General features: G+C 35.6%; 2 protein-coding genes across 3 annotated transcripts in view; one reads left to right on the top strand and one right to left on the bottom strand.

Moving 5' to 3' along the window:
* Nucleotides 1–6,251, top strand: part of LOC137401433 (sister chromatid cohesion protein PDS5 homolog B-like) — a 37,677-nt gene extending 31,426 nt beyond the window's left edge. The window contains exons 28-30 of the mRNA XM_068087769.1: nt 4,202–4,344; nt 4,460–4,661; nt 5,999–6,251. Of these exons, the coding sequence (XP_067943870.1) occupies nt 4,202–4,344; nt 4,460–4,661; nt 5,999–6,040 (387 nt within the window). The 3' untranslated portion in view covers nt 6,041–6,251. The remainder of the gene's footprint in view (nt 1–4,201; nt 4,345–4,459; nt 4,662–5,998) is intronic.
* Nucleotides 6,252–7,166: 915 nt separating this feature from the next.
* LOC137401969 (small integral membrane protein 20-like) lies at nt 7,167–23,277 on the bottom strand. 2 transcript variants are annotated; one of them, XM_068088440.1, is made up of 5 exons: nt 23,257–23,277; nt 22,505–22,621; nt 16,706–16,792; nt 12,515–12,571; nt 7,167–7,705 (listed from the first exon to the last, which is right to left on the bottom strand). In XM_068088440.1, exons 2-5 carry the CDS (start codon nt 22,605–22,607, stop codon nt 7,665–7,667), a joined length of 288 nt encoding a protein of 95 aa, XP_067944541.1. In that variant the 5' UTR covers nt 22,608–22,621; nt 23,257–23,277; the 3' UTR covers nt 7,167–7,664. The 2 variants fall into 2 exon arrangements, with proteins under 2 accessions (XP_067944541.1, XP_067944540.1); XM_068088439.1 differs by lacking the exon at nt 23,257–23,277 and adding an exon at nt 23,138–23,203.
* Nucleotides 23,278–23,338: the final 61 nt, after the last annotated feature.

Here is a 23,338-nt window from a genome sequence, read left to right as displayed (position 1 = left end):
GAGGCCGGGCCGTAGTCTACACACACAAAAAAAACAACAAAGGTCCACGTAGTTATGAGCAAAAATAAAAGTATCCACCCAAATATTCCACCAATCCAATGAGCAGCACACACAAAAACTAAGCCAATCGACAGAGCCACCCATCATGTCAAAATATTCCAAGTTTCAAGTCATGTCTTGTACAACTCACCTTATGGTTTATTAAAACTTGTCCCAAAGTCCCTATTAATTTGAGACTGTCCAATTACTGTTTTAGAAATGGTCGCCGCTGGCCTAACCTAACGTCCTAATTTAACATCTCACTAACTATCGGGGCATTGCTGATTGCTCCCGAACTTTTTGATTCCCTCTTCTAGCAATGCCCCGATAGTTGAGTGAAATGTTGAATCAGGACGTTAGGTTAGGCTAGCGGCGACCATTTCTAAACAGCAATTGGACAGTCTCAAATTAATAGGGACTTTGGGACAAGTTTTGATAAACCATAAGGTGAGTTGTGCAAGACATGACTTGAAATTTGGAATATTTTGACATGATCGGTGGCTCTGTCGATTGGCTTAGTTTTTGTGTGCGCTGCTCATTGGATTGGTGGAATATTTGGGTGGATACTTTTATTTTTGCTCATAACTACGTGGACCTTTGTTGTTTTTTTTTGTGTGTGTAGACTATGGCCCGGCCTCGGCAATATCCCGCTAAAGAACACCTGTAATAACGTTAGTCTGACTGCGGCTGGCAGCCTGAAGATTGCATTTTTATTTGAGCATAACGATTCAATTTGGCAAAATTAAAAGTTGATAAAAACTTTGAAACATTAAAAATAATGTTTTAATTTAATTTATGCAGTCTTTCAATGTCTTACCACTTCTGAATCTGCATATTTACTTCTGGAGTTGAAAAAAATTATCGCGAACGATAGAATTTCAAATCAGCACGGTGATTTCCGGTTTTGGTAGATATTGAGATGGGTGTACTAATTTGGTTATAACTTTTGCCAGGGACGTCATAGAGGCATAATTTAAAGTTGCTCTGATTGGCCAGAATTTTTTCTTTCTAACTAATCAGAAACTATATTTGATAATTTGAAAATAACGATGCAAGGAGTCGGTAGATTTCAGACGTGAGTCAACTCGCGTTGGGTGCTTAGCAACGTTATAAATAGGCGAGTTAACTCGCGCCTGGGTGCGAATGAGTCAAGAGTGTCGATCCATTTTAAGCCGATTTTAGATAACCGCTATGATACTATCAAATAACATGCTATAAATCTGCAAATTTATAAGTTATCCCACGACCAAACGAGCGGAAGCGAAGTTAGGGAGTTTTTATGATAAATGCATGTGCACACAACTTACGAAAATTATTCATCAACAATGAGACGAACCCTTGTTTGAAAATTTCATCAACAAATTTAACCATCGTTTTGTGGATTAGTTAAAGTATAATAACGATACAAAACACATTTAGGCCTATTTAAATATGTTACCAAGTCTTTGTAAATTATCGAAATTCTCTAAAAACTTACCCATCTGATCGGATTATACACGAATAGACAGATGTATTAGGACGAAAATCGTCACAAAACGCTTGAAAAGCTTGGTTTAATAAAAGTTAAGACCGGAGATTGAAACGGTGGTCGACAGATAATAGAATGATTAAGTCGTGCGCATTTCGCGAAAAAATAACGTACACTTTTCACCAGTCTATAGCATTGTCGAATTGCCGAAAGTTTCGGCAATTAACATAGGATTTCAGAAATCGTTTCATTTTTGCCGATTTCAATTTTTTCATTTTCTTATGAGATTATTACAATATGTAATTAATTATAAGTTTGGATGACTACAGAACAATGACTACGTAGTACAGATTTTCTAAAAATCTAACGCAGTGTAAGTACAGGGAATGGCGATGATATTTTTTCTAACGGTTCTAATGAGATTATTACAATAATTAATTATAAGTTTGGATGACTACAGAACAATGACTACGTAGTACAGATTTTCTAAAAATCTATATAAATATCACAACTTCGTGATATTGATAGCTATGATGTTTTGAAATGTAAACAAAATTGTGCATTGGTTTTATATTATTACTATATTAATAATATTGGTTATTCTAATAATATCAGTGCATTATACTTCTAATATTGGCCAATATTGCATTTCTCTTTTTGTAGGAGGAGAGATATAAACATATAATCTTTTCCTTTCATTATTGCTATTTGTTGTATATAATAACACCCACACCCAGTACATTACAGCTACCATTGCAGTTATCCTATTTGACTGCTAATATTGCATTTCTCAACCATCAGTACCCTTTCTTTTTTCCAATATCACTTTGGTTGTGGGCTGTATGACAGTGGAATTTCTAGTATAATAATACTTTATTGAATGTTATAAACATATATTCAAGAACGAGTGACATAAACCATAATTATAATACATGCAAAAACAAAAATTGACATTTTTGAAACAAAAGTATTTGCATCCTTTGCTCGGTCAGTTGCGTTTTGATTGTTGCTTTCATATGGAATCATTTCATCTTCTGACACCTTCCACAGTGTCTTCAGACCTCAACTCTTCTTTTGCACAGTTGAACTCGTCGATATTAGCATTCAAACAATTTTTTTGACCGAGCAAAACTTCGACACATTGCTATGTGAAGAACCTTTCGCGAAAATAATGATAAACTTTTATATGCATGCTTGTGTCACACAAGTTATAGTCTGAAAATACTAGTCCAGATTCCGTCTTATTGTAAACCGTTTTTCACGTACGTCGAAATAACAAGACAGCGTTAAACAAGGAACTATTGTTAGCCTGATACAGTTATTAATTATTTCTAAGGCATTGGTTTCAAAGTTTTAAGAAAAAAACCACAAGCTTCCGAGTTAGAAAATGGACTTTGATACGAACAGCAACCACGAAAGAAATAATTGCTATTGATGTAACCGAGTCATTTTAGTACAATTTTGTGGACACCTCTACTGATCACTTTCTATTATGGGTTTGTAAAAATCAAATGTCAAAAGGGCGGTCAAATAGAGGTGTTGTTCAATTAAAGGGTTGCGCTTTATTTTTCAATCCTTCTCCTGTAATGGAGATGGCGGTTCAATTAGAGGTTTTACGGTATGCATCTTAACCGCCCTTAAATTCATTTTTGATAAATTTCTTGTAGTTAGTGCCAGTGAGAATTTCTTGCCTGACAGAAATTTGTTCAATCCCATAATGATTTTTCATCTATAAAGGTCAATCATAAATCAATTATAAAGGTTTGAATAATTCTTTTTATGATAAAAAGTTGTTCAATCGCATCGCATAATAATTTTAGCTATTTTCATTTATGAAGGTCAATCTGATTGGTTTATTATTTATAAATATTCCAGGGGGCTGCAATATGGCTATAAAGTAAAGCAATTTTATATCTGTTGCTCACCCAAAAACTAAAAGCATACGCTGATATATTTAGTGTATATTGTCTGCCATAGAAAGGAATAAATTCAAACTAATATTTTTTTTTTGAGCATTTGTGTTTAAAATGTATTCGATGAAAGCGATTAAAGGAAGGTTTGCATTGATTTATTAACTGTGCTACCATTTTATGTAACAACACAAAGATTCTTCAAAAACTTTTTTTAACAATAATACAAAGATATGTACTCATAATTTCCTAGTACTGTATTTGTTGCTTTGCTTGTTTTGGTCTCTTTTTTCTTCACGTCACTTTCTCCTTCATGATTACTAGTGGCCGGCTTCAGAAGTCATTTATAGAATTGGTCTGAAAATATTTGCTTATCGTATTTTTAATATTTGCTGTTTTCGTTGTGAGAAAAGCATTTTTTTTCTTTTTATAACTCCTACTTGCGCTAGCCCTTTAGAGAGCCTCTAGATGACGTGTGGAACACAAGTATCAGCTAGAAGTATTTTGACATGGCTCTGTTTTCAATTAGCATATAGCATGAATAGGTAGCACAATTTGTGTACAAAGATACTAGACAGTAGTTAAAGATGAAAACTCGGGCTAGGTGCAATCCTGTACACTCAAGTTCTTGAGTTAAAACTAACTCTTGGTAGACGTTGAGCTCATATTATAAAAACTCAAAATAAGAAACTCATAATAGGAAATCTCAACTGTCCTCTGAAGTGCCCATTCATGTACCTAACCCTAATCTGTGAGCATCAACTCTGACAGTCATATTGAACAGGCAAACAGAAAAGAGTTCTTTGCTCCGGGGTCAGAGAGGTCAAAGGTCAAGGCTGTTGATGGAGAAGAAAAGGAGATGGAAGAGCCGTTAACTGGTGGCGAGGAAGAATCCAAGAGTCATGGTGACGCATTCATCAATCCTGAGTGAGTCTTGTTCTTTCTGTGGTTTTGCTAAGCTGAACGTTTTGTGGTGACTTTCGATGGGGTTGCGTTATTCTTAACATTCAGCATTGAGTTCACATAGTTTGTTGATCCGCAGGGAAGATATGGAAGTAAACATGCCGGGAGCTCTCGGAAGGCGTTTAAAGAGGAAGGTGGCAGATATGACGGAAGTGAGTGGCATGGGAGACGGGGTGCAGCTTATTGGTAGTCTCCCTGAGGAAGAGGCAGCGGCTAGCAAGAAACCTAAGGAGAGTGATGAGGATGATGTTCCTCTCGATGCCGACGATGAGGATGTTGTGGTAAGAAGTTTGCTGGAATTTCTCTTTGGTTCCCTAGTTATGACTTTTGCGTTTTATTTCAACAGTTAGTAAAAAATATTCCATTGAGCAAAAGTAAATCCAGTTAGAATATTGATTAAATGTAAAAGCAAATGAAAGCTTAAACCATAACTACCACGAACAACTTTTATCGTATTTACTAGGTAAATCAGACACGCTGATTCCGATTTTGTAATCAAAATAAAGATTAGGCCACTAACTTTCAAAGTATTGAAGGACTTTTTATAGTGTTTTAATATCGGTCTCGAAAACAACATGATCGGCATAACAAGCTCCGCCCATAAATACCTGACGTGACCTAGCTTTTTAGGAACAGAAGTTACATAGGGATGTTTAGACCTATTTAGAATAATAGATATGGGTGTTTTAAAATCCATTAATATCTAAATTCAGCCTTAAAAATAATATCAGTCTTTTCTGAAAGGTAGATAAGCTATTTAGCATTGCATATTTAAAAAGCGCGATAACAACGCTAGCTTGTGATAAAACCGGGTTTTTTGAGCTCATTTTTCTCGGCGTCCAGCCCATTTTAACAAGCTGCGAGCAATTTTAAATAGTTTATATCCCTTTCATAAAAAACTGAAATTACTTTACAGGCTGGATTTAGATAATAATGGGTTTTAAGACACCCATCTCTATTATTCTAAATCGGACTAAACATTCCTAACTTCCGTTTCTGAAAAAGCTAGGTTTCGTCACATATTTATGGGCGGAGCTTGTAATGCCGATTGTGTTGTTTTCGAAACGGATATTGAAACGCTTTAAAAAAGCCTAAATGACTTTGAAGGTTAGTGGACTAATCTTTATTTTGAGTACAAAATCGGAATTACTGTGTCTGATTTACCTAGGAACAACGATAAAAGTTGTTCGTGACAGTTATGGTTTAATTTATACATAAATAAGGTGTGGTGAGGTCCACATGAGCGGTTGCACTGCAGGTAGTTGAGGCACTGGGCCCACAGAAGTTGACATAACTCGGCGATGCAGATAACATTCACCATCTCATTAAAATCAGACAAGTAGGCTGGTATTGAATAATTTAGGTTTAATAAGTGGCTCTTGACACTTCTTTTAAAGTATTAAGTACTCAAACTTTATATGAGTTTATTGGGAGACTGTTCCATTGTGTTGGAACTCTATATTCGTAATACAAACAGATGGCAGTTGCTCAAACTATTAGCTGGTCGAATAATAAAACATGTAATTTTAAATTAGATCTGCTGCTCTGTCAGTTTGTGCGTACATTGTAATGACAGGTACGATCAGCTGTTATATGTAGCGGTCTATTCTACTTGTAGATGAGCAAACGACCCGTTAGAGCATACACACGCAAGAAGTAGAAGACAATTGCACGCATGTTCTTGTACATAGTTTCATCTTCTGACCTCTGGATATATATATATATATACAGTATATACACGTGTACGTCTGCTTCTATTTGCTATTGACATTTAGGACATTTATATCTTCTATATTATTTGTAGTTCACCTTGAGTATTGTATGAATTAATTACTATTGTGCTACGAAATACAACATTTGGCATGTTGTGATATTATTTGCATGATGTGGCATGCTTTTGTAGCATACAAAACCTTTCATTATGTATTTGCAAGGTTGAATCATACGCAATTATGGTGTAGGGACAAGTTTGATTTACTACAACAGCAACAAGGTGAAGCACTATGGTATATCTATATAAATCCCAAAGTTTTAGTGTAGTTCGATTTGTCCGGCCATAGCTATTAAAATCCTAGAATGAAAATCAGAATTGCAGAAGATTTGATCTTGGACCCTCCCGTTAGCCAGTACAATCCCTTACAATTTCAGCCACACAAGATTGCTGGATCGTTAAGCAATTTATGTCGTTTGGTGTGTGCACATATGCCAGTGCTCTCCCTGACGTTACGACGCAGCATCATGGAAAGCGGTAGCGTAATTTTATGCATGCTCAACCGTGAAAGCAAAAAGTGAGCTCTTACAGTACTAGTAAGCTTACTCAAATAAGCCATTTGTGATGTGCCAGGCAACTACATTACCTTTCATTGTTTATAAGCCGGTTTTTAATACCCGTGCAACGCCGGGATCCTGCTAGTTGTATTAACAATTACGAACTAAAATCAAGTACAGATTTGGCTTGCTGTACTTTTAGAGCTACAACCAATGCTGGATATTGTTTTGCTGTAACCGTTAAAAATATGCTAAAGATGAACCTGTACAACATCTTAGTAGTTTTTATCAAAAAGTATCAGTATTTTTCTCTAATTTGTGATCATTTTTGATGTTTGAGGTGATCTGGCTGCCGGGATGTTTCAAGGTAAAAATTGACAAAACTTGATCGTGGTCATGCCGCTCAGACGAGCTCAAATGGTTTGTGGTTCATGGGATATCTATCTGATAGTGCAGTAGTAAAGGTACACAACTCCCGTTAATACATCTTTAGTTATGACTGAAGATTCTACATGGTGTAGTAAGTCCAACTAACCATGTATTAAGCCTGTATGTACATTATGCTCTGCATTTTATATAGTTGCCATATGAAAAGAGGGCAATACACAACAGGTTCACGATTAGAAGTACAACCGGAAGCATGACCTTGGTGACAAGACTCTAAAATGGTTACTTGCGAGCTAAAAATGGTTTCCAGTTTGGCTAATTACATCACACGCATAGTTGATGTATTTGGCAACAGAGAGTTACCTCTTTTATGAACAGCATTGAATACATCTAAAACCACTTCAAGTCAACATGTGTTTTTGCGCATGAATATGACAAGAAAAAGTAGTCATATAAAGTATTGTACAATATGTACGTCTATACAGTATTCATTAAAGCCAATGAAATTCATAAGGGTAAAAAGTTGATTTTAATAAATAATTTCATGGTCCCATCTAGACAGAGCCACAGGCTTAACATTCGCACTAAATGCACACAAGTCTTATGTAATGATGAAAGCAGCTGGAACTTCATTTCTTCCTCTGGAATGGGTCTGTCCATACCCTCATACCTAAAAACCGGTGAGAGACCATTAAGATGAGCAATTGCTTGAGACTTCGGAGAAATTATTACAGAAAGAACTCCCACAAATGCCCCTTTAGGATGTGAAAATTGAAAGCTTTTGTCACCCAAGAAAGCAGTGTGACCGACAAACAACTGGATGAATCATGTATAGCTCTACCTGCGTGAGTAACAGCCCAAGCTTCAGCTATGAATGCATGTTTACTAGGCACATCTCCATGAAAAAGTAACTGTTGGTTTTATATTTCTCCTGCCTTCCGCAGGTACTATGGAGCATACCGCAGGTACTATGGAGCATACCGCAGGTACTATGGAGCATACCGCAGGTACTATGGAGCATACCGCAGGTACTATGGAGCATACCGCAGGTACTATGGAGCATACCGCAGGTACTATGGAGCATACTGCAGGTACTATGGAGCATACCGCAGGTACCATGGAGCATACCGCAGGTACCATGGAGCATACCGCAGGTACTATGGAGCATACCGCAGGTACTATGGAGCATACCGCAGGTACTATGAAGCATACCGCAGGTACTATGGAGCATACCGCAGGTACTATGGAGCATACCGCAGGTACTATGGAGCATACCGCAGGTACTATGGAGCATACCGCAGGTACTATGGAGCATACCGCAGGTACTATGGAGCATACCGCAGGTACTATGGAGCATACCGCTGGTTAGGAGTCTGGCTACGTGTTGCATCAAACACTATTTGTTCAAAAAGTGTAACAGCTCATATTGATGATAGGCAGAGCTTGATTTAGTGACAAACTCAAAGGCAAGACAATAACCAGTGTTAATAAAATTACAGTTCATACTCTTTAATACCAGCGATAGCAATCATATATAATAGCCTACAGTTCTTTATCAAAGTAACTCATTAGAAAGCAAAACGTACGGATTCAGAAATTTGTGTTAGTGTTGGACTTGTCTCAAATAGAGGATGCGAAAATATTGGGAATCAATAAGATAGACTTTTGAGGTTAACTGGCCGAGTCGACGACCCTAATGACCTTGATGTGATCAGCGACCTAAATATCTAAGTCCATCAGTAAAATAAGCGGGTCATATTATAATTTTTCTAAAGACGCCACCATAGATATAGTAAACCCATAGATATAGTAAATTATAGATATTGTGGGGTTTACTATATCTATGGACGCTACTCAATATTTTAACAGCAAAACATACTCATGATAAAAATTTATACCCATTATTTGCTAATCAAGGAAGCTTATAGATTGCGCAATGAAGAAGTAACTCAACTCCGATTAATGCTCTTCGCTACTGCATGCAGAATTAACACACATTTTGAAGGCTGTGGAAATACATTGCTACCAAGGCCTTTGGGGATATAAAGTGAGCTGAATTCTACCCCGAGTAAAGATATTAAGGTAGGAGATTGACATGCCAACTCTGGCGTTTCAGAGGGAAGAAGCCTCAGTAAACTCTAAACAATAGAATAAAAGTGGTGATATAAAATACAACTACATTATTTAATGCTGACCTGCTAATAGCAGTCATGTGTCAAAAAGCGTACCTTACAATACATGCTGTATCGAGTGTTTGAAACCATCCCAGATTGTTGCTACTTTAGCATGAGGTCCACTTCTCGTTAGCATTTTAGTGTGATGTCTACCACTGTATCATCCCTCCCTGATGGATACCACACATTTATTTTATATATGTAAAATATATATATTACATAGATATTATATAATATATGATATGTATGATATATTGTAATATATAATAATATATTATTATATACAATAATATATTATATTTCATAAAATGTATTTTATATATATTTTAAGAACCCTCAATCAATGTTATTTATTTCAGGCTGGGAAGGAATCTGATTTAAGAGACCGGTTTGCTTCCACTCTATATAGGCAAGTCACTTATTTGATGGACAGGTGTGAAGAGGATGGGACACCTCAGGTTACATATGGCAGATTATACAATGTATATGGCGGTAGACCTCATGCTAAATTTTTGTACACAATGATGAAAACTTGTGAAAATTATCAGAAAGGGATGAGAACCAGGAAGGGGTGGGAATCAGGAAGAGGTGGGAATCACGAAGGAGTGGGAATCACGAAGGAGTGGAAATCACGAAGGAGTGAGAATCAGGAAAGGGTGGAAATCAGGAAGGGGTGGGAACCAGGAAAGGGTGGGTATCAGAACGGGGTGAGAACCAGGAAGGGGTGAGAACCAGGAAAAGGTGGGAATCAGGAAGGGGTGGGAATCAGGAAGGGGTGAGAATCAGGAAAAGGTGGGAATCAGGAAGGGGTGGGAATCAGGAAAGGATGGGACAAGAATTTGATGTGTTAAAAACAGGTGTGAAGCATGTAAATTCTATTTGTTATAACTCAGTGTCATGCCATTTTCCATAATCACTGTTTCCATGATGCACAGTACTTCAGAGTTATGCTCTCTCCAAATAATGGAAACGGCGTCTTCGCACTGAAATCACTGCGCACTGATCAGTGCGAAGCCAGTGCAAATTCCCAGTACGGAAACAGCAATTGCGCAGTGGCTGCGCATAGCTCTCATGCCGTGGATACAGATTCTTTGAGCGCCATAAACTAGTACATCAATTATCCTGCTTATCTTGTTTTTGCTATTCTTCCGATATTTTTTCACTTAAATTTAATTATGGTCTGCTCCTACGAGGATGATGAAGTGATTACTTTCCTGGACTTGGTTATCGATACCAACACTTTTCTAAAAATAGGGGGCAAGCCCTAAAGTAACATTTAAATAATCTATTACTTAAATAAATATTTATTAAAAATATATTATTTGTAAAAATTGTGTTAAGGTTTGTAAAACATTGTGAATGTGTATTGTAAATAAAAGTATAATGATGACAAAAGCATAAAAAGACCTTTATCTGACGTTTCTGACGTTCGGTATGCATGATCGATTCCATGTATCCATCCAGCGAGATTTATACAATTTCTCTTCTCTGGGTAATTTGCTGAAAACCACTGCGCAGCATGTAAACGTACAATCCCCTCGACTTCGGAGGGGGCTGCATTGAGGCACTGCGCATCATGGAAACATAGTGAATATATCCTCTACGGAGCCTTTCTTGTCAACCATGATGAAATTTTGCAATTTGCTAATATTGATACAACGTGCAGCCTTTTGGTGTGCCAGACTTCTATAGCTCCACTTAGCTAAACGAAGCGTCGGTTCACGTTGTTGTCACAACAATCATAAGTCAAGTTATGTTTCACTGTATGTGGCCCATTGGGTGAGTAACAGTAATATATGTTACTTTACTAGTGTTTGCAAGTACGCATCATGCACAAAATGCGAGGAAAGTAATCTTAACTTGGCTTTATCATAAACCCGAATAGGAACAACTTAGTGAATGATAAAACCTCCAAGAATCTGTTGACAAACCTCCTACAGGAAAATTGAAGCGCAGAAGCAAACAGTCTGCATTTACCACAGAAAACAAAACCATAACCTTGTACGAAATGGATAAATTATTAATTGTAACTACAATGAAATACTCATTTCCCCCACTACAGAATTCACGGGTTAGGAACAACTAAAAGAACTTACATAATACCTACAGTTGACTCATGCAATGCATACAGTTGACTCATGCAATGCATACAGTTGACTCATGCAATGCATATAGTTGACTCACGCAATGCATATAGTTGACTCACTCAATGCATACCGTTGACTCACGTAATGCCTACAGTTGACTTGTGTAATACCTACAGTTGACTTGTGTAATACCTACAGTTGACTCGTGTAATACCTAGTTGACTGATGTAATGCCTACAGTTGACTCATATAATGCCTAGTTGACTCATGTAATGCCTACAGTTGACTCATGTAATGCCTACAGCTGACTCATGTAATGCCTACAGTTGACTCATGTATTGCCTACAGTTGACTCATGTATTGCCTACAGTCGACTCATGTAATGCCTACAGTCGACTCATGTAATACCTACAGTTGACTCATGTAATGCCTACAGTTGACTCATGTATTGCCTACAGTTGACTCATGTATTGCCTACAGTTGACTCATGTATTGCCTACAGTCGACTCATGTATTGCCTACAGTCGACTCATGTAATACCTACAGTTGACTCATGTAATACCTACAGTTGACTCATATAATCCCTACAGTTGACTCATATAATGCCTACAGTTGACTCATGTAATGCCTACAGTTGACTCATGTAATACCTGCAGTTGACTCATATAATGCCTACAGTTGACTCATGTATTGCCTACAGTTGACTCATATAATGCCTACAGTTGACTCATGTAATGCCTACAGTTGACTCATGTAATGCCTACAGTTGACTCATGTAATACCTACAGTTGACTCATGTATTGCCTACAGTCGACTCATGTATTGCCTACAGTCGACTCATGTAATACCTACAGTTGACTCATGTAATACCTACAGTTGACTCATGTAATGCCTACAGTTGACTCATGTAATGCCTACAGTTGACTCATATAATGCCTACAGTTGACTCATATAATGCCTACAGTTGACTCATGTAATACCTGCAGTTGACTCATATAATGCCTACAGTTGACTCATGTATTGCCTACAGTTGACTCATGTATTGCCTACAGTTGACTCATGTAATACCTACAGTTGACTCATGTAATGCCTACAGTTGACTCATGTAATATTTACAGTTGATTCATGTATTGCCTACAGTTGACTCATGTATTGCCTACAGTTGACCCATGTAATGCCTACAGTTGTATGTATTCACTTAGTAAAAAATAATCTTACCCCCAGGTTGAATATCTTCTTGATTTATTCCTTTGCGGTTCTTTTCCTGCATGACCCCTGTTCAAACAATAGCTTGTAAATATAATGCTTATCAGTAAAGTGATTGTAATACGGAGTAGTCTTATTACCTGCAAGTGTGACACTAAAAAGACAAACTTTCATTACACGTCATGCCAACAACTAAAAATCAAGGTTTGTTGTTTGAAGTACGGTAGGCCTCAGGTTATGGCATCCCTGCTTCACGATTTGTTCGCCTTACGATGTGAAACATGAATTTCTCAGCCCTTCGTTATGTCGCAATTTCTCGCAATATGCCATCACCAAAAATGTATCTCGAAATTCAAATTGCCAATATGCTTTCTACTGAAATCCTTCACATTAGACAACACCTGAAAGAGATACGATGTTCTCTCTCCCTCAGTTTAACATTTTTTGTATTTTGTATTGTTTTTTATTGCGTTTTGTAAAGGCTTGATCTTGCGTGAATGAAATGATACAGAATGTATTGTCTATTTTAGTGTTTAATATAATATTTTAAATTTTAACTATAAATTTAAACATAAATTTAAATATAACTATAAATTTTAATTCATTACATACAACTACATAACTTAATTCATTAGTCAAGCGTCCTAAGATTGATGATGATGCTAAAGGAAAAAGATAATGATATGTACATAATAGTATAACATTTTATTGCAGATCATGAATACTAAATAGGTAGCCATAGTTACTAAGGTTAATATACTAGTCTGTTTTTAATTTGTACAGTACATGTACGCGTACAAATTTTGGATATTTTTACTGGGGGAGTTTGCATTAGATAATTACTATGGGTTCCTATAATAGCCCCGACACAATATTTTCGCCTTACGATCGCAACGCCAGAACGAATTAATGTCATATGGTAGGGTCCACAGTACAGTGTAAATCTTAGAACTTTAACGCCAATGATCTGACCACTTGCAATCAGGACCTCAATAATAATACGGAGTTGTCTTATTATTTGTGTGTATGACACTGATAAGACAACCCCAATTATCTGTCACCAATAACTGACAATCAAGGTTTGTTGTTTGATGTAAATCTTAGAATTTTACGCTATTGAACTGATCATTTGCAAAAACAAATAAAAATATGACACATTGCTCTATGACGAATAAGCTAATAAAAAACAATCGATTAAAAAGTCTGCAAAAATAACAGATAACATTGATTCTAGTATCACTATTTAAATATTACAGAAGTTATATAATTTGTCAAACACGTACTGGTGAATTTATTACATATAAATATAATAAAACATGTAATATAATATATATTACATTATATAACATTATTATATTACATATAATATTATTATAAATAATACTTTACATATAATATTACATATAATATATTAATATATATTATATGTATAATATCACTATCTGTGCTATCCGGCATTGTCCGGGTAATAAAAAAGTAAAAGTATTTGGACAGAAATTAATTTGTATTTAACATACAACAACATTTGCCATTCTTTCAAATTACATATCATGAGAGAAATGTTTTGTGTAGTTGAAATGAATTAAGAGAGAAATTAAAAGCAACTGTAAAGGTTTTCAAACTTTGTCAAACAACTATAACTTTCAAACTTCACATCATGAGAAAAAGGTTTTGTGCAGAACAACTAAATTGAAAATAGATAAAACAACTGCAAAGGTTTTCAAACAACTGTAAGTTTAGAATTTCATACCTTGAAAGAAGTGTTTCGTTGAAATAAATTAGAAGGAAGAATAAAACCATAAGGGTGTTTAAATGTAAATGTGCACTCATTAGAGAGTAATGGCTAAATATGGTCTACAGCAATTCACTACGATTACAATCAAAAATTATTTGGTATACAATTATATGATTTCAGTTCGTTTTAGTGTTGGCATGCGACAATTGGCAAGCGAAAATATCATAGGCTATAGACATACATAGAGTGGTATAAAAACCCATAGCCATTATCTGGTGTGATCACCTCCTGATAAAAATCATAACCATTAAAAATACTACCAAAATACTATGTTAACCTTAGTAACTATAGGTACCTACAATGATTTTAGTGCATTTTGTGGTTATGATCCGCAAAATATAACATTACAACGTACTATGTGGAGAGTTCTTACTTTCGAGACAGACGTGCATTTATGTGACCTTACCGCTGAATCTAACTTAAATGAATTTAGCTTACTAAACACATACTTGAAGAAAGTTTTAGTATGTATTTTAGTAAACTTAAACTTTTAACACAAATTTCATCATTGATCCGTTTGCGAACTGTGTTTATTATAACGATATACCGGAAAACAGATATGAATAACTCGCCATGGAGAGCTCTACGACAAGTATTGTTTAATAACGTATATAATCAGTACACTAATTGCCAAATTTCAAGTTTGAAATAAATTATTGTTGATGTCGTGGGCTGAATAAATTTGCCTTAACGAAAAAAGGACAAAGAAGCATCGTGTTGCATATACTTAAGTCCCAAAATATTTCTATATAATTTTCCGTGTGAGAAGAATTGGTCTCGAACCTAAATATAGTAAATGAACCTTACGAAAAATATTTCTTAACAAGGACATCAAAGCACTTGGCCACATCGGTAGAATATTCAGCCTGCGCTATAGCTGGAATGACAGATCCACAGACTTTGAAAAATATATATATAGATAAATATAATAATATATGTAATATAATATAAATCATATATGATAATATTATCCTATATAATATACACTATTATTTATTAAAAATAATATCACTAGAAATTCCACTGTCATACAGCCCACGACCAAAGAGATATTGGGAAAAAAGGAAGGGTATTGATGGTTGAGAAATGCAATATTAGCAGTCAAATGGCACTGCGGTGCAATAGGATAACTGCAATGGTAGCTGTAATGTACTGGGTGTGGGTGTTATTATATACAACAAACAGCAATAATGAAAGGAAAAGATTACATGTTTATGTCTTTTCCCCTGCAATAGGAGAAATGCAATATTGGCCAATATTAAAAGTAAAATGCACTGATATTATTAGAATAACCAATATTATTAATGTAGTAATAATATAAAACCAATGCACAATTTTGTTTACATTTCAAAACGTCATAGCTAACAATATCAAGAAGTTGTGATATTTATATAGATTTTTAGAAAATCTGTACTACGTAGTCATTGTTTTGTAGTCATCCAAACTTATAATTCAATATTGTATAATCTCAAAAGAATCGTTAGAAAAAAATATCATCATCATTTCCTTTACTTACACTGCGTTGGACATCAGTTAGAATACCAAAGTACTCAAGAATCTGTACTACGTAGTAATTGTTCTGTAGTCATCCAAACTTATAATTAAATATTGTAATAATCTCATTAGAATCGTAAACAAAGTCATCGTTATTTCCTGTGCTTACACTGCGTTGGACATCAGTTAGAATACCAAAGTACTCAAGTGTCTTAAGTGTCAGCTACTTTGAAATCGGCAAAAATGAAACGATTTCAGTACTCCTACGTTAATTACAGAAACCTTCGGCAATTCGACAATGCTATAGACTGGTGAAATGTGCACGTTATTTTTTCGTGAAATGCGCAGGACCTAATCGTTCTATTCTCTGTCGCTCGGCGTTTCAATTTCCGGTCTTAACTTTGATAAAAGTAAGGCTTAGCAAGTTTTAATAACGATTTTCGGCCGAATAAATCTGTCTATTTGTGTATAATCCGTTCAGATGGGTAAGTTTTAAGAGACTGTCGACACTTTTCAAAGACTTGGTAATATATTTGAATAGGTTTATATGTGTTTTGTATCGTTATTATACTTAAACGACTCTACAAAACGATGGTTAAATTGGTTGATGAGATTTCGAAACGAAGGTTTGTGACGTTGTTGATGAATAATTTTCGTAAGTTGTGTGCACATGCATTTATCATAAAAACTCTCAAACTTCGCTCTGCTCATTTGGTCGTGGGAATATACACTATTATTTATTATAAATAATATTATTATATATAATATATATTATTATTACATATAATATATTACATATAATATTTTTATATGTAATATATACTATATAATGTTACATATAATATTTTTATTTATATTATATACTGTAATATATCACATATAAAACAGTCATGTAGAAAGATGTAAAGACTCACGGTAGTCATCAGAATTATTCATTGGATAGATGATGACAGCGTAGCAGGCAGCAAAGACCAGACCGAGGCTTGCACCCAATACAATGGCTACAATGAATAACATCTATATTAGCAGGAAATATGTTCCTACACCTTTACAATGATTATAAAAAATGCTGCGTTGCCCTGTGAGCTACTTTTCATGGTTATTGATAAGCCAGTAAATATACCAGTGTCCATGTATCGATATATATTTCTAAAGTTTGTTTTCTGCCGTCCTCCAGTATGTCCAGCTATAGCTATTAAAATGTCTTAATTACAATTTTACATTTTGCTGAAGTTGAACTCACCGAGACTGCTTTCGCAAAATTAAAATCCAGATGCTCTGCCACTGAGCCATAGAAGACCAAACGATTTGTGCCGGTATTATATACCTTAGCTACGCGCTAATTATTTTAGCATTGTGCTTACACCTTACGTGCCCTGCTAAGAAATATTTTTCGTAATGTTCCATTATTATATCTGGGGTCAAGGCCAATTCTTCTCTCGCGGACAATTATATTATGTCCGCAGGAAGAGCCTTGACATTCTCTCTGTTCGGTCAGACAAAGAGAGTACGATATCTCATTGTTACATTTGTACTAGTGTCAATAGGTAACAGTATCGTGGTATTCAAAGTGTTGATGGATAGCTTCTGGTGGAACCATAGATATAATAAACCCTTATTATATCTATGGGTAGAACAGTAACCTTTTTAATCACATACTTCTATGGAAGAATTGTTATTACTAATTCAACAAATTCAGGATTTTTACTTTGTTTTCTCAGTTCGTATTAATTGTATCATTACCGAATCATCTTTTATTGTAATCGTAGCAAAACAGATTTAATTTAACTATTACTTGCTAATCATTTCACATTTACATCTAAACCTTTTTATAGTTGTTCTATTTCTCTAAATTTATTTGACCTGCACGAAAAATTTCCCTCATGATATGAAGTTTAAAAGTTATTTAGTACAGTAGTACTAAGTGGTACAGAAAATACAGTTGTTTGACTGTTTGACAAAGTCTGAAAACCTTTACAGTTGTTTTTATTTTCTCAAATCAATTTTCTGTCCAAAGACTTTTTTATTACCTGGGCAACGCCGGGTAATACAGCTAATACTTTTATATAAATCAGTATATGTATACCGGTGTATGAATTTCGGTTCCATGTGGAACGGTGTATAAACTGGCGTTCCATGTATACAGGTGTATAAAACAGTGTCTATACATACTAGTGCATATACTATTGCCCACATATTTTGCTTATAAACCACTATGCAATATAGGGTATAAGATAATTTTCATGTCTCTATATAAATCTAAGTGTTTGTCTTTTTGTCTGTGTCTCAAATAGAATATTATCCCTGTGTCCAGTTATAGCGATTAAAATCTAGCAATGACAATTTCGCAGACGATTTGATATCAGAACCTCGAGGTCTGAAGACCAGCGATCTAAACCACTTCGCCACAATCATCTACTGACCGTGGTGATGAAAGACCGTGATCACATTTATTACATCGTTTAAAATACTTATACTTAAAGCGCTTGGGGTTACTAACTAGCATATTTGATTGTTACGCGTAACATAACGATTATTAAACTGGTTTTAAACATGCTGATGTTTGGATAAAGATTTAGACTGCTAGCTTACAAGGTAGGTTACACATATTCATCGGGTAATTATTTCATTGCCGGCGCAACGCCGGGCATTCGGCTATATGTGTATATAAATGTAAATGTCTGTCTGTCATTTGTATGTCCAGTTATAGCAATTAAAATCTGAATGAAAAGCCTGCTTCACGCTGTATCTGAACCTGGAAACTCCGCTTCGACAGACAGGCATGCTATCCACTCAGCCCTGCAACCTACTTGCCATACTATAAAATAATTGTGCACATACTTATTTCACCTGCCAATATTTAATGGCAATTGGTTAAAATACCCATGCTTCACGCTTTAATTAGCACGCTTGAACTAATTTACTAAAAGAAATTTACTAGAAGAAAAGTACATGCCCAGACTTTCCCAAAATACTATATAGATCAGTGGTTCTTAACCTTTTTTGTCCCATTCCCCCTTTCCAAACATAAAGACAAAAATTATCCCCGCCCAACTCCTTCAAATAATGCACTGCAACTAGATAATAAACTTTATTTACATATATAACTTATATACATATATATACATGTGTATATGCATTTATTAAAGTCATATTTACATGGAATATTAAGAATGAATGTATATTGAAACTCAATATATCTATCATTGTGAGACAGTCAGCAGACTAGTGTGATTTCTGTGTTTGTTTGGATCTGACCAGAATTTTGATGTTAGGAGTTGTTGTAGATAAGGCACACCGTAGGTCAGCTTCTACTTCCAGACGGTTTCTAGATTTGCTCTTTATAGTTAGCATTGCTGAAAATGCTGACTCGCAAAGATATGTGGAAGCAAATGGTATGAGCATCTTGAAAGCGGCCAGGCTTATGTAGGGATACAATCTTTGGGCCTGAACCCAAAAGTGCACTATTGATAGCTCCTTGAAGTTGTTTGTCAGCTCCAAAAACTCCTCCTGAAGCTGTTCCGGAATCTCATTGACATTGCGCCTGAAAGGGTCTCGGGTCAGGCTCATCAATTACTCTGTCCTAGGATCTAACTTTGGAAAATATCTCTCAAACTCTGCTATCAAGCTGTTCAAGTGATGCTTTATGTCGGTTAGCAAAGAAGCGGAAAGAGCTTTCTTGTCAACTAATGAATGCAGAACTGGAAATGAAACTTCTACACTCCCAGTAGGCAGTCTTTTCACCGTGAGTTTGAGCTTTTCCTTGAATGCATTGATACGCATTGATACTATCAGTTACATTCAAAACATTTCTGTCTCTACCTTACATCTTTGTGTTCACTTCATTGATTGAACCAAATATGTCAACCAGATAAGCAAGACACTGATGAAAGCCTTCCACCTGCATTGAAGCCAGCAGTTTGCATTTGTTATGAGTTTTCAAAAAGTCATTGACCTCTGCTCGTAGATTGAAGAAACACAGAAGCATGTTACCCTTTGATAACCATCGAACTTCGGTGTGGAACAATAGTGATGAGTCACAGCATCCATATCTTCCCATAACTTGTGGAAGAGACGTATTTGCAAGACATAGCCTTTGATAAAGTTTACTACTTTAATCACTGAAGAAAGGTGTTCCTGCAATCCTTTGGGAAGAGCTTTTGCTGCTAGCGCTTGTCTGTGAATGAAGCAATGGGTACTCACCACTAAAGGATTCTTTTCTTTTACCAACTGTGCAAATCCAGCACGACAGCCAAGCATGGCTGGAGCACCATCAGTGCAAACTCCAATTAGTTTGCACCAGTCCAGATGTTCTTTGCTGAAGAAGTCGGAAACCAGGTTCATAACATCAGCAGCTGTGGTGGTCTCTGTTAGAGGACTGCAGAACAGAAATTCTTCCTCAATTGTCTCTGTGTACATAGCTTGCAAACACCATCAGCTGTGAAATGCTAGCAACATCAGTGGACTCATCAAGTTGAATGGCGAACATGGGAGATGAGTTGATCGTTTTAATTACTTGCCTCTTTATGTCCGCAGACATATCATCGATCCTCGATTTCACTGCGCTGTCTGAGAGGGATAAATCAGCTATCTTTTGAGCGGCTGTGCCTCTGAGAATAATCTTAGTACATTCCAGCAGACAAGGTTTAACTAATGCTTCATCAATAGTACGTGGCTTCTTATCTCTGGTGATACGGTAAGACAGAGCATAGGATGCCTCGGTAATGGCCTGTGCCTAGATATGAAAGCTGCCAGTGGAATCCAGTTTTGCCCGCTTAAGTTCTCTCTCTCTTTAGCTTCAAAGAGCGGCTTTGATTTATCCATGTTTTCTGCCTGTTTATTTCTTGAGTGTTGCTTAAGTTGATGTGGTTTCATGGAGTCGTTAGCGAGCACTTTCATGCACAAAACACTTTGCGGTACTTTGATGCCACTTTTAATCATACAAGTGAATCCATAGTTAAGGTAAGAATCATATGTTCGTCTTTTTGTATTTGACATTTCTAACACCTACAATATGTGATATGCAACCAAAGTATTTAAATACCTTCAATATCTACATGAGCAAAACATCATACATATGTTAGGCTACAGAGGAAATTGTCAAAATGTTATGCGTTTATGCAAACCAAATCGGTGACTGAACAATTAATATTGCAGGCATGTATATGCATGTAATATAGCAATCCTTACCTTTTCCACAGTTTTAGATCTTGGCTTTGTTGAAACTACTGAAATTCATTCAATCCTCGCTGCCCTTTATATATGAAAAATTGGTGCCACGGAAAACCCCATTGGCAAACTGCTAAATTCCCCCTAAAATCCCAAAATTCCTCCCTGGGGGGGGGAGAATTCCACCCTGGTTAAGAACCACTGATATAAATAAATATATATGGATAGCATAAACTTAATGAAACTTATAGCACACACAGAAATAAACAAACACCTTTATTTAAGAGTTAAAAAAACTTGTGCAAAAACTCTTTTTATTACCCATACAACTCAGGGCGTTCGCCTAGTAGTCGTAGTATATCAGGCAAACACTTTTCATAGATGTAGATGTATAAAATACTGCTCATGTACATCAATATCTGTAAAACTCTGTGTCAATGAATGTCAATACATCTAGCTGATTGAATAGCCATCACAACAATGCATAACTATAAAAATCGTTATTAGTGTTATGTACTGGCGATAATGTTGTTTTTACCAATAATGTTGCATGGATGCTATTAAATAAAATGCTATAAATCTGCACATTTATAAGTTATATAGTAATAAACTATCAAATGATACAAATACGTTTATGAACAAGTGACATAAACGAACCACACTTATATTACATGCAGAAATAAAAATTAACGTTTTTAAAACAAAGATATTTCCATCGTTTGCTCGGATACATGCGTTCTGATTGTTGCTTTCGATGGAACGAACATCTTCTAGTTGTGCAATACTTTCCACAATATCTTTTGGCCTCAACTCTTCTTCTGCACTGCTGAACTAGTCGATATTAGTGTCTAAAGATTTCAAACACTTTTCTGGCAGAGCAAAACTTTTTACGCGCTGCATTTAGCACAAATGTAACGTGTAAAAGTTTGCTCGCTAAACGTAACCTTTGGCTCAAAACTTCCAAAATGTTTTTATGTGCCATGTTTTTCGAAGTATTAAGACCACGTTAAACAAGGAACTACTATTAGCCTGAGGCAGTTGGTAATTATTTATATGGCATTGCTTTTCAAGTTTTTATATAGGCGCATGTACTTCGAAGTTCCAAGACCGCGTTAAACAAGGAACTAGTATTAGCCTGAGACAGATATTAATTATTTCTTTGGTGCTGCTTTCAAAGTTTTAACGAAAAAAAGCAAAAAGCTTTGGGGTTGAACAACGAGAGCATTGATTGTCAATAATGTAAACGATTAATTTCCAATACGATTTTGTGGACACTTTTCTGTTGATCCTTCGATATTATGGGTTGATGAAGATCAAAGATAGTCAAAGTGGCGGTCAAATGGAGGTGGCGTTCAAATAGAGGTGGCGTTCAATTGGAGGTTTTACGGTATGTTATAGATATTATATATATTTTATATATACACACTATGTTATATCTCTTAAACGTTTGATTTCTGGAGAAATCAAACAAAAAAATACAAAATCTTAGATTGACAAGATGTGAAAAGCAACAAAAACTTGGATAGATGACAAGAAAAACATACTTGACTGCCATTTTTTGAGAGAGCGGAAAAGCTTGTTGCTGTACTCAATATTGGCTGGCTCTCCAGATGCCGGGGTCCAGGATTTGAATTTCTTCAGATCCATAGTTGCAGCAAAACCTGAAATCCAATTTAGACTCTCTAAGATCATAATAAGCCTACAAAAATAACTGTAACATCACCTATAAACCAAATTAGTTAAAATTTAATCAAAATAATTTAAAGTACTGCTAACTACAGCAAATATTCAATGCAAAACTTTCTGGGTTCTGAAAATTAGCATTCTTTTGGTGTTAGCATAACAACATTCCATTGTCATTTTCACATTCCTCAAAGCATGACACAACAGGAGTTCATGCCTACATGAAGCAAAACAAGCATTGGGCAATCATTACGCTGCATACATGTCAACATTTTACAGTATTCATCATGAATGCAGAACATTGCAAGTTGATCTAATGATGCTTGATACAATGATACTACTGCAGAGCAATATAATTAAGTTCAGCCAATATTATGGGCAGGTAAACTAGCAATTAAAACAATTTGAATAAATGTTAATATGCAATTAAATAGTGAAAAATACTCCAGCAATAAAGCCATTAAAATTGGAGTATGTGCAGAGATCGAAAGCACCTCGGGCAAAACAAGTTGAAGTGAATTTCTAATTCTCGTCATAAAATGGTGAATGTGGAAATGTTAGAAATAGTTTATTTGCGCAAGTAACATATATATCGTGAAAAGTGTGTCATTACTAATGCACAAAGTCCTTTGGTGCGACTATTATTTAAAACAAGAATCCGTATAGGCAGCGGCGAAATAAGATGTTTCAACGGA

The sequence above is a fragment of the Watersipora subatra genome, chromosome 8 (genome assembly GCF_963576615.1).
Source record: "Watersipora subatra chromosome 8, tzWatSuba1.1, whole genome shotgun sequence".
NCBI lineage: Eukaryota > Metazoa > Bryozoa > Gymnolaemata > Cheilostomatida > Watersiporidae > Watersipora > Watersipora subatra.
Note: the sequence above shows the minus strand (reverse complement) of the source record. Positions and strands in the feature narration are given on the sequence as shown.

Bases quoted from the DNA above. Each gene is read 5' to 3' on its own strand.
- LOC137401969 (XM_068088440.1), bottom strand. From the start codon at position 22,607: ATGGATCTGAAGAAATTCAAATCCTGGACCCCGGCATCTGGAGAGCCA. The intron at 16,793-22,504 runs GTATGTTTTTCT...TATTCATTGTAG, and splicing joins TCTCAAAAAATGGCAGTCAA to CCATTGTATTGGGTGCAAGC. The intron at 7,706-12,514 runs GTAAGATTATTT...ACCGGTTTTTAG, and splicing joins AGAAGATATTCAACCTGGGG to GTATGAGGGTATGGACAGAC.